General features: G+C 42.9%; 1 protein-coding gene across 1 annotated transcript in view; it reads right to left on the reverse strand.

Annotated features, from left to right (window-relative positions):
• Positions 1-451: 451 nt before the first annotated feature.
• Tf (transferrin) overlaps positions 452-16,471 on the reverse strand; it is a 52,521-nt gene continuing 36,501 nt past the window's right edge. The window contains exons 18-23 of the mRNA XM_059268473.1: positions 15,894-15,988; positions 13,643-13,720; positions 9,964-10,046; positions 4,517-4,653; positions 3,188-3,242; positions 452-1,481 (exon numbers count right to left, since the gene is read on the reverse strand). Coding sequence (XP_059124456.1) covers positions 1,268-1,481; positions 3,188-3,242; positions 4,517-4,653; positions 9,964-10,046; positions 13,643-13,720; positions 15,894-15,988 — 662 coding nt within the window. The 3' untranslated portion in view covers positions 452-1,267. The remainder of the gene's footprint in view (positions 1,482-3,187; positions 3,243-4,516; positions 4,654-9,963; positions 10,047-13,642; positions 13,721-15,893; positions 15,989-16,471) is intronic.

The following is a 16,471-nucleotide window of genomic DNA, read 5'->3' on the forward strand; positions in this document are numbered from 1 at the left end:
GTGTTTGTCTCATACACCAGAAAGAAATGCTTTAGGGTGGGGAGCCCTGAGTACTTATGCTAGGAATAGCAGCGATCTGGGAGTGTGCCGTCAGCCCAAGTGACCCACAGGAGGCCATGTGGTGGCAGGCAGAGGCTTGGGCTGGGCTGTACAGGGAGCACGGTCCCCAAGGCCAGCCCAGATGCTCTGTGCATGCTCCCAGAGCACTGCACCTCCAGTCATGGTGTCTCTTTAGTTAGGCCTGTCTCCGAGTTCGAGAGGAGATGAAGAGTCTGTCTATATACACGCAGTAGTCTGTAGGCTCAGGTAACCTAGAGTTGACCTTGAATCCTAGTTCAGCTTTCCCATCTGTTCTTACTCATCATTTGATTTATGCTTTCAGATAGACAGTTATTTATCAAGATACCAGTCATTTGTAAAAACAATAAAAACACAAATGTTTAAGACAGCATTACTTTGAAAAGGCAAATTTTTTTAAAGCATGAATGAATACATACTTAAAAATCTATACAGTGGACTTCTCTGTTTGTGTTGTTCCACAGCATCTGAGCTGAGGTGGCAGACATAACAGGAGCTGACCAAGTAGCACCGGCAGACAGCCCGGGCAGGGCCTCACCACCCCAGAGGCAGCAGCATACCGTCTCCCGGCTCTCCCAGTTCCTCTAGAACACACTAAGCCATGAGTGTCTGGGGAGTTGGCTCTTACATCCATCATGTGAGGGTGACTCTAGGAGTTCCCAGCAGGCTTTTGAACCCAAGCTGGAATGGAGATAAGTCACTGAGCCCATGAAGAACACACTGTCAACTGTGCCCTGTGGTTCTGAACCTGTCTTCATTGTAACTACCTTTACACCTGAGACTTCACTAAGAACAGACAGTGACTTATGCCAGAATATCAAGGGCAACTGGAAATTAACTGGTTCCACAAACAGGCAGGTCTGGTTCCAGGAAAAGAGACCGAAGCAGATAGGCAGAGGACAAGAACTTTCCAGATAAGCCTATTCTCATGGTAAGGCCTCTCTGCTCTGTCACACACTAAAGCAGTGCTACACCTTCCAAAGGGAGAACAGGAGAATTAAACAAGAAGGACTAGTTGAGAAAGGAGCTGAAAGGAAGGGACAAGTGCTCTCAAGCTGGTAGAACTGTTCCTAGAACCCGGAGATGCTGCAGACACATGCCCTGCCCCTCTTTATCGGCTCCACCCCAGCACAGCCCTTCCCAAACTGCCAGTCAGTCACAGATGAAGGTTTGCAGCCAGGGCTGCTCCTCAGGCGATCTTGGCCAGCCACTTCTCCAAGTCCTGGATGTCAGCAGTGCCGGCATCCCCTCGTCCACCCTTGGCACTACACTCCAGGAACTCCACTTTGAGGGGCAACTGGGAGAATTCAAATTCTTTGCCTTTCTTTCCCAGCTGAGCAGGTGCAGTAGTGGAACTGTCCAGTGTGCTGGGAGCAGCAGACCGGGTGACTCGTAAGGTGTTGCTGTGGAGCAAGTGACAAGTCAGAGGCAATCCGTTAGTACCCATTGAAGACTGATAGGCTAAAGGTCAATTCACTATTAACATCCTGACTTATCCTTTATATCCATGAACCACTGTTTCAGACACATAGGTGAGATGGGTCCAACCTGTCTGTTAGCCAGAGCCAATGGGTTAGGAGACCCAGGTCACACTAGCTTTTTAAGCCTGGGGCCACTTCTAAGATCTCCTGAATAACAGCATTGAAAATACAGTTTTAAATGTATGCTGTATTATAAAAACTCAAGTTCTGGAAACTTCAGCACAGGGAGACAGGGAGCTTTTTACTGTGAGTCTTCTTGGATAGGAAGTTCATACATCCACAAACTTCAAAGTCCCATCTATCCTGTTCATTGTAAGGAGGAAAACCGACCCAAATTAAGTCATTTTCCTGTGAGCTGCTGGTCCTATTAGAGAGCAAACAGGCTGCATGCTTGCTGATTTCCCGTCAGGGATTCATTTTTATAAATACTAGATCCGACTAAAATGGCAAGCTGGGCGCACACCGTTAATCTCATCACTAGGGAGGCAGAGGCAGGCTGATCTCTGTGTTTGAGGCCAGCCTGGGCTACACAGCGAGTTCCAGGATAGCAAGGGCTACATAATAAGACTCTGTCTCAAAAAAAAAAAAAAAAAAAAACACGTTCCTTTTACAAAAGCAGTAAGAAAATGTAACTGGGTTTACTGTGTTGGTCTTTTCTTCTGAACAAGCTTTTTAGTTCTTAGAAATCAGCACAGCACAGAAGCTTGCTAGATTCTGTAACACTCACCATTTATCTCACTCAACTTACAAGTTTTTCAACACTAAAAGCAAGATAAATAATATTGCCAATAGCTTGAAATCAATATAAGAAACTAGGAAACGTCTGGAGAGATGGCTTAGAGGTTAAGAGCACTGACTGCTCTTCCAGAGGTCCAGTTCAATTCCCAGCAACCACAGGGTGGCTCACAACCATCTGTAATAAGGTCTGTTGCCCTCTTCTGGTCATACATGCTGTATACATAATAAATAAATAAATCTTTAAAAAAAAAAAAAACTAGAAAACAGTAATGTAGATTTTTTATATTCTTCCTAAGTGTTCTTGTTCTGTCAATAATAATTTCCAGTGGCTATAATTTTTAAATTTTATTTTCTGGGACAGGCTTTCACTATATAGACCAGGCAGGCTGGGACTCTTAGTCTCCCTGCTTCCCGAGTCCTGGGACTATAGCTGTGCAGGACCACACCCAGCTTCCAATGGCTTTTAATTTTTTACCTCCCTTTCCCCCTGACCCTCAGTTTTTATTGAATGTTATTATTTTGTACATATTATTTGTACCTTTGAACACTGTTTTACATGCCTTGCTGTGTGAACAAATACCTTCACTGACTGAAATAAAATTATTCTAAATGTGTTGTTTTAAGTCTCTAAAACCTTCCAACTATAAAGAGTAACAGTGATTAAAACAAAATGAACTAATGGTTTCAGTAAGTCATGAAATTTTAAAATAGCTATAAACATCTCAGTAGTTTTTATAATTCCATTAATTCTTTCATAAATTATTTAACACACATATCCCATACTAATCCTGATTATAATTTTGATAACCATATACAACCGAAGGTGACAGACTTCAGCCCTTGAGAGCTTAAGTGTCAGGACATTTTACCAGGAATACATGCACACTTACAGTTCCTTTTCAAGCTGCTGCTGAATTAACTTTGCTGATTTTGCCATTGCGATATCTGGGAAAAAATAAGAGCATTGTTGTAGTTTAAACCAGAATGTGTCTTTTCCCTAAACTTCTAGCACAGAAAGAAAATTCCTATTTATACCAGGAAATTCATCTCCCATTCCTTTGTTAAATCATGTTTTATTGCTATTTTTTTCTCTGTCAAAATAAATGCTGTATTTGCGGTTTTTTGAAAAAATGCTTTAAAACATTAAATGCAATAAAACATTGTTTTAGTGCTATAATAACCCTGAAACTAATTAAGCTTAAGTTTTCCATACTGTACAAGCCTTTGAATACTTCACCTATCCAGTCAGTCTAAAGAAAGCAAGCTTACCAGCACTGTGACTGACAGTTGATGAGAACTTTTAACACACACTACCTTAGCTCCTGCACACAGCCAGCTAATACTAAGATGCCGTGGTGAACAGGAAGTACACTAGGTTAGAAACCAGCCTGGGAGGGCAGAAAGCCCAAGCCAAATCAGTCCTGACTGCCCTCCTTACACAAAATAGAGAAAGAGGTGAGAGCTGGGGCTGGAGAGATGGCTCAGCGATAAGAGCACTGACTGCTCTTCCCAAGGTCCAGGGTTCGATTCCCAGCATCCACATGGCAGCTCACAACTGTTTGTTCCTCCAGTCCCAGCAGATCCAAAGCCCTCTTCTAATTTCCTCAGGCACTAGGTATGCACATTGTTCAGACATACATACAGGCAAAACACCCATACACATAAAAAAAAAATTTTAAATAACACCCACAGCAGGTATTAGGATTTAAAAAAAATCACTTCTGAAAAATGCTTCAGGCTCCTAAGAAGATGTGGAAGAGCTCTGAAAGACTACCTATCCTGCGTAACTTGAACTGGTCTGGGAACTGAAGCCTGGCTGACCCGAGTGTGAGCATCCAGAGAAGGGGCTGCAATTTCCTCTGGTGGAACTGCTCAGTGATAAAGCATGTCTGGAGGAGAGACCCCAACAATCTCTCCAGAACTGACAGTATGCAGCCTCACAAACTAACATTTGGTGAAGTAAAATAATTTCTCATCTTTAAAATAAAAAGCACTGTATAAAGGGTATAACAACACAGCCCCTTGGCTGCCAGCCCTTAGGACAGCCTGATAAAAAGACTGGGAAAGTAACAGAAATAGATTAAGATTTAATCCCTTAATTTATGACCCCCCCCCCCACACACACACACACACACACACTCAACATTAACAACTGCAGGTAAATGAGCTAACTGCCAATAGGAATCCCACACCGATCCACTGTCATCACCAGGAAGCACCTTGCTTATTGCAGGCTATTAAGAAGGAGGGTGTGTTCTTCAGACCCATGCTGTCGATGAGGACCTGATACAGAAACTCGGCCACGTCTTTCACCTCCCGCTGGAACGTGGCACTATCCACCACGAACACCACAGCCCTGCAGGGACAGTGAAAGGGAAGAGGCACATGAGCACACACAGTAAACAGGATCCGGGATCACTCTAGACTCAGCCCCGTCATACAAACACACAAGTACACACACACACACACACACACACACACACACACACATGCACGCGCACATACACCTTGACATCGACATCATCATCATCACCATAATATAATAAAGCTGTTAAGAAACTAAAAGGACACTGGAAATACAAGAAATGACATTTGCTCTCAAGGGCCAGGAAATCATCCGACAACCCACCATGGAGTAAGAACAAAGAGGAAGACATCTGAACAGGACCCAGTGGAAGACTAAAGGACGATGGGAAGCTGAGCTGACCAAAGAAACACACAAACTGGGCACAGCTGTGGGCTAGAGTATGCTGACGATACAAATAAATAAAGGAGAAATTCGGAGGGGTGAGTCAGGGAAAGCCAGGTCAGAGATGACAGACACACTGACCTGGAAAGTTTGTTTTCTGTCCTACAAAGACTACGGGTGCCTAAGTGGAAGACAGACAACTCCTGAGAGGGTAAGTCAAGGAGAATTACAAGCAGGTGGGGCCTAACCTCAGGCAACAACAGTAACAATCATCATGTTCCAGAAACAAAGCCATCAGGGGTAATGCATGGGAACTAAAGACAACAGGTCCTAGGGTCAGGGGCTTGGAGGCCCAGATGGAGAGAGACGTGCTGTGGCTAACAGGCCCCGGGCAGCCACACCAAACACCCTGCACAAAGCCTCCAATTCAAAGGCAGTCTAATGGAGGCTGTGATTAGAAAAACTTTTCCAAAGGAACTGAAACACCTCGTCATCTCCAATGCTTCACAGCTATCGTGCAGCAGTTGACATTCCCCCTGGAGTGAGAGCTCTACGCAGAAGATTACATAAAAACTGGGCCAGATTCATCAAAGCTCCATGACACCAACAGATGGAGGTAACTGTCTGGAGTCTACCCTTTACTGCTAAAATAACAAAGACTGTCAACCTCATCAGTGACACCCATTCCTTTGAAGGAGGGGTTCTGGATCAAAACATAGATGAAAATATGCAATTACAAGAGAGAATACCCAGAAGCCCCAAACTGGAGTTTAGAGTGACCTAAGCACAGACTCATGGAGATGCAGCTCGGTTGGTAGAATGCTCGCACAGTAAGCCCAAAGCCTGAGATCCCATCCCAGCCAACATAAAGCCAGGCCAATCACATGCCTGCAATCCTAGCACCAAGGAGGCAGAGGCAGGAGATCAGAAACTCAAGGTCATCTTTGGCTAAATAATGAGTACAAGGCCAGTCTGAACTGTATGAGAGCCTGCCTTCAAAAAAATCAAGGCCATAATAATAAAATGTTTAAAATTATTGTAGAGGATAATACAAGAAACAAACAAAAAGAAACATGTGGACTTTTAAAGGGTATATTTAAAAGACTACATTATAAAAATAGTATATGAAATTAGTAACTCAGTAGAAACGGAAGCAGAGATGACTCTTAGCTGAGAAGATCACAGCAAACTAAACAGCAATGTGAGGGGCTCACACCACACTCAAGGGAAAAGGCCTTGTTAGATAAACTAGCAAGGAGATGGCAGAGAAGGATCAAATAACGTCAGCAGAGTCCCAGGCTGAGACAAGTAAGAAAGCGCAGACAGTGCCATCTGTTGGCATCACAGGGTTTGATGAATCTGGCCCAATTTTTATGCTAATCTTTTACTTGGGGTTCTTATAGCAGCAGTGTCCACTCGCGCTCTGTAGCCGTAAGGCATTTAGGCCAAGTGTTTCCATTTCTTTTGGAATTATTTTCCAGCTCTGGCCTCCATTAGACTGCTTTTGAGTGGGAGGCTTTGTGCAGCGGTTGGTCCAGTTGCCCAGGGCCCGTTAGCCACTGCACTTGAACAGATGATAATGTCCTTTGGTGTAGGGTGGTACATTTGAATTCCAAGCACCATGAAGCCAAAGGCATATGTCCCATAGGGAAATGACACTGAGAAAACAACTTGAAAGGAAGGAGCAGAATTTAGCAATGAGCCAAGAAATCATAGCCAGCAGGTCCACTTAAATAACTATTGGATATAAGAGAAGTAGCAATTCCTGGCTGTTACAGAGGGGCATCCCCAAATAACAGAAGGTCTGGGGAAGATCAAAACACGGGTGCTTACAGTTCACAGTTCTGATTGGATACTGTAGTTTACTGTTTAAAATGGGGCAGGAATCTATTGAGTAAAAATAATATACTTTTAAGTCAGCAGATGGGGAAAGAATCTTAAGTAGAAGGTAGAATGTTTAAAAATGTCCCATGGAGCTCAAGAGATGGCTCAGCAGATAAGAACATGAAGGTTAGGTTCCCAGCATCCACATCAGGCAGCTTACAACTGCTTGTAACTCCAGTCTAGGGGATCCAGCACCATGTTCTGGCCCTTCAGGCACCTGTACATACATGATGCACAAACATACACACAGGCACATTAAATTAAAAAAAAAATCTGAAAAAAAGAAAAAGTTACATACCATAGTAAAAGTATTTTCAACTCCTTGTATTATGACTGAAGCTTCTGTGAACTTAGTTTTATCTTTATATGCTACATACTCCATTTATTTAAAACACTTGGATAACAGTATAATTATACTACAAACTGTAAATTAACAATAGAAAAAAATTGGTTTTGAGGTAGTTTCACTAAATTGTACAGGCAGGTCTCAAACTTGCCATCCCCCTGCCTCAGTCTCCTCTGCAGTGTGTGTCACAGTACTCAACAAGAGGGAAAAGAACACCCAATTATGGCCAAATTTAGCAGTTCTAGATATGTCTCAATTGTCTGAGGAATAAAAATCACATTCTTGTCTATGACAAATTGCTCGTCACCATCTTTCTGTGGCAGGAAGCAATGACAAAGTCTAAGTCTAGAATGCTCAACAAAAAGGAAGCTAGGATACCATCAGTCAGAACCATGAATACCTCAGGCACAATACTGCCAATTAAACTATCACAACATATCTCCAAGATGCTTTCCAGATTCAGCATTAAAATATGCCTTCACATCACTGAAATGTATCATACAAATTTACCTCTTTAGTTTTTAATCAGTGTTAGATAGCAAACATGAAGAAAGCATTTAAACTAGAGCATACAAATTTTAGGAAAGAATTCAAGAATCAATTGACAGGACGACTTACACTAAAAATAGCTCTTGCGGCACTGATTTAATGTAATTCAAGAACAGACTTGCTGGGCCGCCATGCTGCCTCTAGCTTTTGGCTGGGTTATACAGGGAGATAATAAGGACGGTTTCCATACCATGGTTCCTATGAAGTGGACTGCTTCAAACCCACCAGTGGAAAAATACCTAGCAAACAACTGCCTACAAGGCTGCTTGTAAGAGCATGCCACTACTGTAGGGGTGAGGAAACCTCATCATCCCAAGCCTGGTACTGTGACACTCTACTGAACTCTGAGCCACAGACTCCCAGTCAGCATCTGGTGTAGAAATAGCCTGGGACTTCAAGACAGACCAACTTCCAGAGTACAGCTACTGGTGCTTTACAGAAGCCAAGCCAGGCCTCTCTGGCTGGCCTTTTTGAAAAGACCAGTTGTACGCTATCCATGGGTAATCAGAGTTTTTCTGTCCCAACTGCCCAGTCCCAAATAACTGACTCAGAGGCTGAATATAAATTATAAATGCTTGGCCAATAGCTCAGGCTTGTTACTAACTAGCTCTTATCATTTAAGTTAACCCATATTCCTTATTTACACTCTGCCACATCGCAGTACCTTATTTATTAGCATGGCACATTCATCTCCTGTTCCGTGTCTGGCTGGCAACTCCTAACTCTGCCCTTCTCCTTCCCATCATCCTTAGTTTGGTCTCCCCCTAATACTTTCTGCCTGGCTATTGGCCAATCAGCGTTTTATTAAACCAATTCAAGTGACAAATCTGTACAGTGTACAAGAGGATTATTCCACAGCATCCATGCAAACAATTAGCAGTTATGCCCAAAGATATCCAGCTAGCATGCCACTGCACTATGTGCAAAACATGCTTAAGAATCTACAAGAAACCAGGTGGTGGTGGCGCATGCCTTTAATCCCAGCACTCGGGAAGCAGAGGCAGGCAGATCTCTGTGAGTTTGAGGCCAGCCTGGTCTACAAAGCGAGATCTAGGACAGGCTCCAAAGCTACACAGAGAAGCCCTGTCTCGAAAAACCAAAAAAAAAAAAAAAAAAAAAAAGATAAGGGAATTTCTTCTTGATGGCAAAGAAAGAAAGGGAGGGAAGGAGAGGGGGAGGAAGGAAAGACTTGCTAGATGTGGTGACACACATCTGTAATCCCTGCACTTAGTAGGATAATTAGAAGTTCAAGGTCATCCTGGACTACATGAGACTCTTACAAAGCCAAAACTAAGCAGGCAGGCAGGAAGGAAAAGATACTTAGTTTACATACATACAATACCTGGGAGGCTGGGGCAGAAAGAGCTTACAGTTCAGGGCCAGCCTGGGCTCAAGAGATACTGTCACCTTATCAAAACAAAAGAAAACCAAAAAGAGTAATGTTTTGAGTTTAGCATCTTCTAGGATCCATCCTAGCCTTAAAAATTCCTTTTCCAGCCTGGTGATGGTACATGTCTTTAATCCCAGCACTCAGGAAGGCAGAGGCAGGCAGATCTACAAAAGGCCAGCCTGGTCTACAAAACGAGTTCCTGGATAGCAGGGCTACACAGAGAAACCCTGTCTCAAAAAAATCAAAAATCAAACAAACAAAATTCCTTTTCCATATTCTAATAGCTCCAACATATCATTAAACATATCTTCAGAGTTAAGGGCCAGAGACATGGCTCAACAGTTCAGTGTGTGTTCAGCTCTTGCAGAGGAACTGAGTTCAGTTCCCAGCACCCACCTTGGGAAGTTCACAACCACTTGTAACCCCAGCTCCAGGATATTCAACATCCTCCTCTGGCCTATGCATGTACCTGCACACAGGTGTACATATACCACCTCACATCCATATAGCTAAAAATAAAACATTATTTTTTAAACAGTATCTTCAGAGTTACCACGAAATTTAATCATGTTAACGATAGTAACACTTCCTGAGAAACTCTCCTTAAGCCATCCCCCAACTTCATGATCCTAGTATCCCAATGGCCCATACAGGTGTATGACCATTCCACCCCAGAGCACCATGGTGTCAACATCTTTTTTTGTTTTGTTTTTTGGTGTCAGAATCTTAACAGAGGAAGCAGCATGAGTGTATGCCAACAACACAGTATAGACTTGAACAAACCCATGTCACTTCCTCCCTAACTTACCTGGCTGAAGACTTAAAGCGATCTAAGAACTGAAGCCTCAAGCTCTCATGTCCAGGGAGGTCAATCAAAGTCAGGCTATTGCCCTGAGGACAGCAAGAGTGAGATCAAGTCAGCATTTGGTCCAGTTCCAGGTTCACAGGATAAATCTCACCATCAGAGCCTGGGCAGCACACCGGTGCTGCACTAATGAATCAAGCAGATGGATGTCTGTGGAGCACTTCCTAATAGTAAACACTGATGAAGAACACAGTGCTTGCTTAGGATGCATGAGGCACAGAAAGAAGGAGGGGAGGGGGCTGGGGAAGACAGGTAAAAAGATCTGAGTTTTAGTCAATCTACTAGCCTACATTAAAAAAAAAAAAAAAAATTAAATTAAAAAAAAAAGGCCCAGTGTGGTGGTACTTCACCCCAGCACTGGAGAAGCAGAGACATGCAGATTCTTGAAGCTCTCTGATCATCCAGCCTAGCCTACTTTGTGAGTTCCAGGACAGTGAAAGACCATGTCTCAAAAACCAATGCGTATGGCATCCTAAAGAACCATATACCCAAGCTTGATCCCCGCACACATACCTGCACCCCCACATTACTGTCCCCCGCCACATACTAAATAAATAAAACAATGGGCAAAGCTCTGGCAATGAAACAGTAAGCACAGTTCCTGACATGAATTATGAGGGAACAATGCAATATAAAATTATGTAAGATGTATAAAATTACAATGTTAATAAATTTTTGTTTGTTTGGTTGGTTTTTGTTTGTTGGTTGGTTTTTTTGAGACAGGGTTTTACTATGTAGCTCTGACTGTCCTGGAACTCACTCTGTAAAGTTAGGCTGGCCTCAAACTCAGATATATCCACCTTGCCCCCACCTCCTTAATGCTCGGATTAAAGGTGTGCAACACCCCCACCCCTGGCTTAATAAATGTTCTTAAGAGAATAGAGACACCTTATTGTCTGAAGGAATAATGGAAGCATGGTCTATCCAAGGCTTAGGAAATACACCAATATGAGTATAAGCAAACCCATATGAAAATTGGTAAATATACACAAATAATGTAAAGTTAAAAACATACAATTTATAGTACACATTACAATTAATGAGATTCTCAATCTTAATGAGATATCCATAATTTTGACTTCTGAGTTTTAGATATTGTATATTAGATACACCATTTATTTGTTCCAACGTTGTCAGTATTTTGTTCCAATTCCTGGTCCTCTACTGAACAAACTCACTATACACCCTAGAAGGTGCTAGTCACCATGCTACGACCTCATCCTTGGAACACGTGTTATTGTAGACAGAAATGACAAGACTATCAGGTGTGGTCTGGTACATGTATCAGATCCATCCATCATTGCTCACACTGACCTTATCCTCAACCAGTAATGACCAGGGTGTCTGCGGGAGGGAGTCAGTACCACATACAGACTGGACACAACCCTCTGGATTCACTATGCCCTTTTGGGTAGCCTGCCCAGACCTTCACCGACAAACATGTCTAATAGCTTTGCTGCTTTATGTGCTGGTAAGAGCCAGGAGAGCACGCTGGGGTCTAGCTCTGTTTCTGAAGCAGCACTAGCACTGAACCACACAGTGCTAGTGATCCAGAAGACATGACTTGGTATATTACTGCTTAGACTGGAGCAGTAATATACACCAGGGAGCAGGACAAGGGACAGGAAGAAGGGGTGAGTGTTCTTTATGTTCAACAAAGCACAGTGCAGGCTCATATGCCTAAGGGAATGCTGTCTATCAACTTTAATAAAGTATTTAAAATCATTTAACCCAACAGAAAGTATTATTTCAGATTTATTTATTTTTATTTATGTGTATGTATGTATATGTGTACATGTATATGTGGGTGACAGTGAGGACCAGAAAAGGGTGTTAGATTTCCTGGAGCTGAAGTTACAGGCAGCTGTGAACTATGGGATGTGGGTACTAGAAACTAAACTCCCAGTACTTTGGAAGAACAACAAGTGTTCTTAACTGTTGAGGCCCAGAATCAGGCTACAAAAATCCGCCAATACCAAGCCACCCTGGAACAACACCACCCCTCTGCCCCTCAAGAAACCATATATGCTCTGTACCCTGTTCAGTTTGCTGCTGCTTCTCACCTAGAGGCAGCCAACCTCCTGGATTCTTCCTTCCAATAAATCTCAAGTGAGGTTTGTTGTGCAGTGTGACATTTTCGCTGGAGAGAGCCAGAGCAGACTGGAGCAGAACTGTTAACACTTTTACTGGGGAAGTTTTCCCCAGCAGGGCAGAGTTGTTACACTCTGGGGGACCTAAGCAGAGCTGTAACACTTCTCCAGAGCAGCGCTGTAACAACCTTGCTGGGGAAACCCTCCTCTTGCTAGAGCAGAGTTGTTACACTTGCATTGGGAACCTTTCCCTGGAGCAGAGCTGTAAGCTGCTGCTTAAAGTGACCTTGTGGTATTCCTTGACTCCTAACTGCCAGGAGACCTTTCCATCCAAGCTGCAATGCTTACAATGAGACCTTGTCTAAAAAAAAATAAAATAATAATAATAATAAAGTTCTGGATCAGAGAAGTACCATTGTAGAAAAAAAAAAGTTGTCAAATGGTTGATCCTTTTATTTCTGACAGTGCTTAATTCTTAAGGCACCAAAAAGGGGAAGAACAGGGTCTCTAAACTCAAAACTCTAATTCATCCATCACCTATCCTTCCATCCCTAATCGGCCACTGAGCCCTCAGCCCTCCGTCACCAAAGCTGTTAGCATTTAATCAGCTTGGCAGTTACCATCTGCACCCTGCAGCTACACAGGTATGCAACAAGCCATTCTTTTGATTCTTTGGGGGTATCTTTGAAATGTACAATATATATCCATCACAACAATGTTCATAAAAGCAAAAGATTGTAATGACACTAAATATTAACAATGTTCTGACTAAAAATCTAATTATGAGACAGCTTCTAAAGAAATCTGGACAGCAGAGACAGAAAAGGAAAACTACTTTTAAGCAAATGATTATCCTATGTATTGCCTCTTGTAACAGAAAAAGACCCAATGCCCACTGAAACTCGTAGTAATGTTGAACAGACAGAACCTAGAAAGAATGAAATGTGATGTAACCCTGTACATAAGTTACAAGGACAGCTGGGCAGAACAAAATCTGCTACCAAGATTGGCAAGGACAGATCTGCTATGAAGACAACGTTCTTCATAAAAGTAGGCTACAAATGATACCTACATCCTTGGACTACTCCATTCAAGAAGGTCCTTCCTTGACATGCCAGGGTGCTAGTTAGCTTTGTCAACTTGACCCAGCTTACAGTCATCTGAGAGGAGAAACCTTAACAGAAGAAGTCCCATCAGATTGGCCTGTGGGCATCAGTGAGGTCATTTTCTTGATTGTTACTTGATATTAGAGGGCCCAGCCCAATGTGGGAGGTTCCATTTTGAGGCAGCTGGTCCAGGGCTATGAAGAAATCAAGCTAAGTAAACTAAAGAATGGGCCAGCAAGCAGCATTTCTACATGGCTCCTGCTTCCAGGTTTCTTCCTGCCTTGATTTCCCTTAATAATGGATTATGACCTGGGAGTGTAAACCAGATTAAACCCTTTCCTCCCCAAGTTGCTTCTGGTCAGAGTATTTTCTAGAATTCACAGTAAGAAGAGTGTCAGATTCTAAAACATTGCACAGATACCTTACCCTGTTATTGTTGACTTTGTACGCAGCAGAACTGTCGGTAATGGAAGTCTGTGTGTCTCTGTAGTGGCCAGTTAGCAACTATAAAAAACCAAGATGGACGAGATCTGGGTAAGCACACTACAATAACACCAAACCCAATTTAAAGAATAACATTTTAATTCTCTCGAGCATAAGGTAAAATGAATGAATGCTACTTGAAATAGCTAAAAAGGATCGTACTGATTTATTTTTAACCTGTAGAAAAATATAATTAACTATGGGCTTTACTCCTCTTTTTTGCAGTGCTGGTGATCTAACCCAAAGCCTCAAACATGCTTCAAAAGCAACTCTACCAATGGGTGACACCCTTGGCTGAATATTATTTTCTTCAAACAACAGCAAGGGTTCAAATTCACTGACCTGTAAACATTTAAACTACCAAAACCAATTCAAGGCCTGAGGAGATGTGCAAGCCTGCCAATCTGAGTTCAGATCTTCTGAACCCATATAAAAGCAGATCTAGTGATGCACACATTCATAGTTCTAGTACTCCGGTGGGAGGAGGTGTCAGGAGAATTTCCAGAAATTCAGACTTGCTAACCTGGCACAGCAATGAGAGAAAACCAATACCTGCCATCCCCTGACCTCCACGGATGTGACAGGGCACACACACGTATGCACATACCAGCACTCACACACATGAACACACACACAAAGGACTAAATATAATTTGTACCCTCCAAAGGCAGAGTGGAAAGTCTCCATAGTAAAACATGCTCAGTTAACAAAAAATACTGGCTATATAAAGCTAAGTATTAGTAAAAGGAAGCCTCACCAGCTTAAACTACCAAAGGAGGATCACTTTTGTCATGTCTTTGATAATGCTGAGTTGCTCAGAACTGGCTTGCTGCGACTATTTCATGTCCCAACAAAGGTTATTGGGCTTCCTTTATTCTTTTATTGATTGCTTAGATTTAAGAAAGTGATGAAGAAGAGTAATAAAGCAGGCTAAACTTAAAAGCAAATGCCTGTAGCCATTATATTCTGGTTAGCCCAAGAAACTGACATGCATCCTTTAACATGTGTATGCGTACACTGGAGGCTGACACTGGGAGATGTTCCTCTCCACCTTGAAGCTGTGGTCTCTCACTGAACCTGGAGCTCACCAACCAGCAAGGCTGGCCAGCCAAGGAATTCCAGGGATCCACTGTGTGTCTACTGGGATGACTGACAGGCACCTCTGGGCCTGGCTTTTAGGTGGGTTCCAGGGATCCACACTCAGGCCCTCACTTTACCAGGCAAGCACTATGGACTGGGTCACCTCCCCAGCCCCCGGTCATATATTCTAACCATATCACCTGCCTCGGCAAAGAAGTTGCCCGTGCCACTGACAAGTCAAGTCCGGCATCCAGCTTCAACATTTCCCTCTCATGCTTTACACTAAAAAATCTATCAGCCAACGTGCATGTCACATGTCACATTCAGTGACAGTGAACTTACTGAGGAATCAGCAGCCTGGGATGCAAAAGTCTTTGCCCAATCTTGGCCCAACTGCAATCCTAACGCTGCTGCACAGAGTGTTCGGTAAGAACCACTGAGCTATACAGAACTCACAACACAGTTTACAAATGAGTAAAATATATTGTTTTAAATTTTAGAGCATTTCAGATTAAGGATGCTAAAGTGATTTAAAAAAAAAAAAAAGTATGCAAATATTCCAGAATTCAAAACATCCAAAATCTGAAACAACGACGAAAAGTCTCTGGTAAGCTCTCAAAAGGGTTCATTACCAAACAATAACTCTTCTGGCATCTTTACCTACAGAAATATATTTACATAAGACCTTAGAGTAAGGACTAAATGTGTGCATGTGTGGAGGGGTGGTTACAAGTTTTCCTAGAGTCTTTTTGTATTCCCATGTAAGAAAAAAATGAACTCCCAGGGCTGGAGGAGGGTCAGCTAAGTTGGTTAAGAACACATACTGCTCTTGTAAGGGCCCTGAGTTCAATTCCCAGCATCCACATCAGGCAGCTCAATCCACCGAATGTACACATCTGGCCTCCACAAGCACAGGCACTCCTGTGTACATACCCATACACATACATATAATTAAAAAAAGAAAAGACCTTAAAATACATAAAATATTTTTTAAAACTTGTTCCAAACTTGCTAACTTAGTTTCCTGTACCAAATAAGCCACAAGAGGACAGGAATACTGAAATGCCATGACAATTTCTATTCCGTTTAACAGAGGTGGAAATCAAAGCATTACCCTGACAAACAGCAACGTTTTCCCAGAGTCACAAAGCCCAACGAAGAGAACAGCCCTCTGACTGCTCTTTCTGCTCCAGATGAACTTCCAGAAAACTGCAGGTAAGAGAAAAACAGCCTTCATTTTCAAGGGCATTAATAGGCATTTACGACCAAACAACGCATTCATTGTTATACCCCATGAGAGTCGTTTTAATAGTTAGGAACCCTCCAGGTGCCAGCCACTTCGACTGTCAACTTTTCCACACCTATGTCCCTCATCCCAACTGTGGAGACTTCAAGTATCTACAGAACGATGAATTTTGAAGAAAAAAAAATTAATGGCTTGCTAAATTTGATTTGAGGATCTCTACTCTTAGTACCCCAGTAGCCCAGAGCCCAGCTCACAGATACAAGCAGCTCAAAGTTGGTGTGAGCGATGGAGGCGGACGCACTCGGCGCTCAAGCACACTGGGGAGCCTCCGGCACTCCTGTCCCCAGAACCAGGTCACTTCGGAGTCCCCGTTCGACGCTGCTGGGTTCTGGAGGGCAGATGGCAGAAGAGGGGAGCCTGGCCGCCCGCCTCCCAGGCCTGCCGCA

Source organism: Peromyscus eremicus, chromosome 7, assembly GCF_949786415.1.
Source record: "Peromyscus eremicus chromosome 7, PerEre_H2_v1, whole genome shotgun sequence".
Classification (NCBI taxonomy): Eukaryota; Metazoa; Chordata; class Mammalia; order Rodentia; family Cricetidae; genus Peromyscus; species Peromyscus eremicus.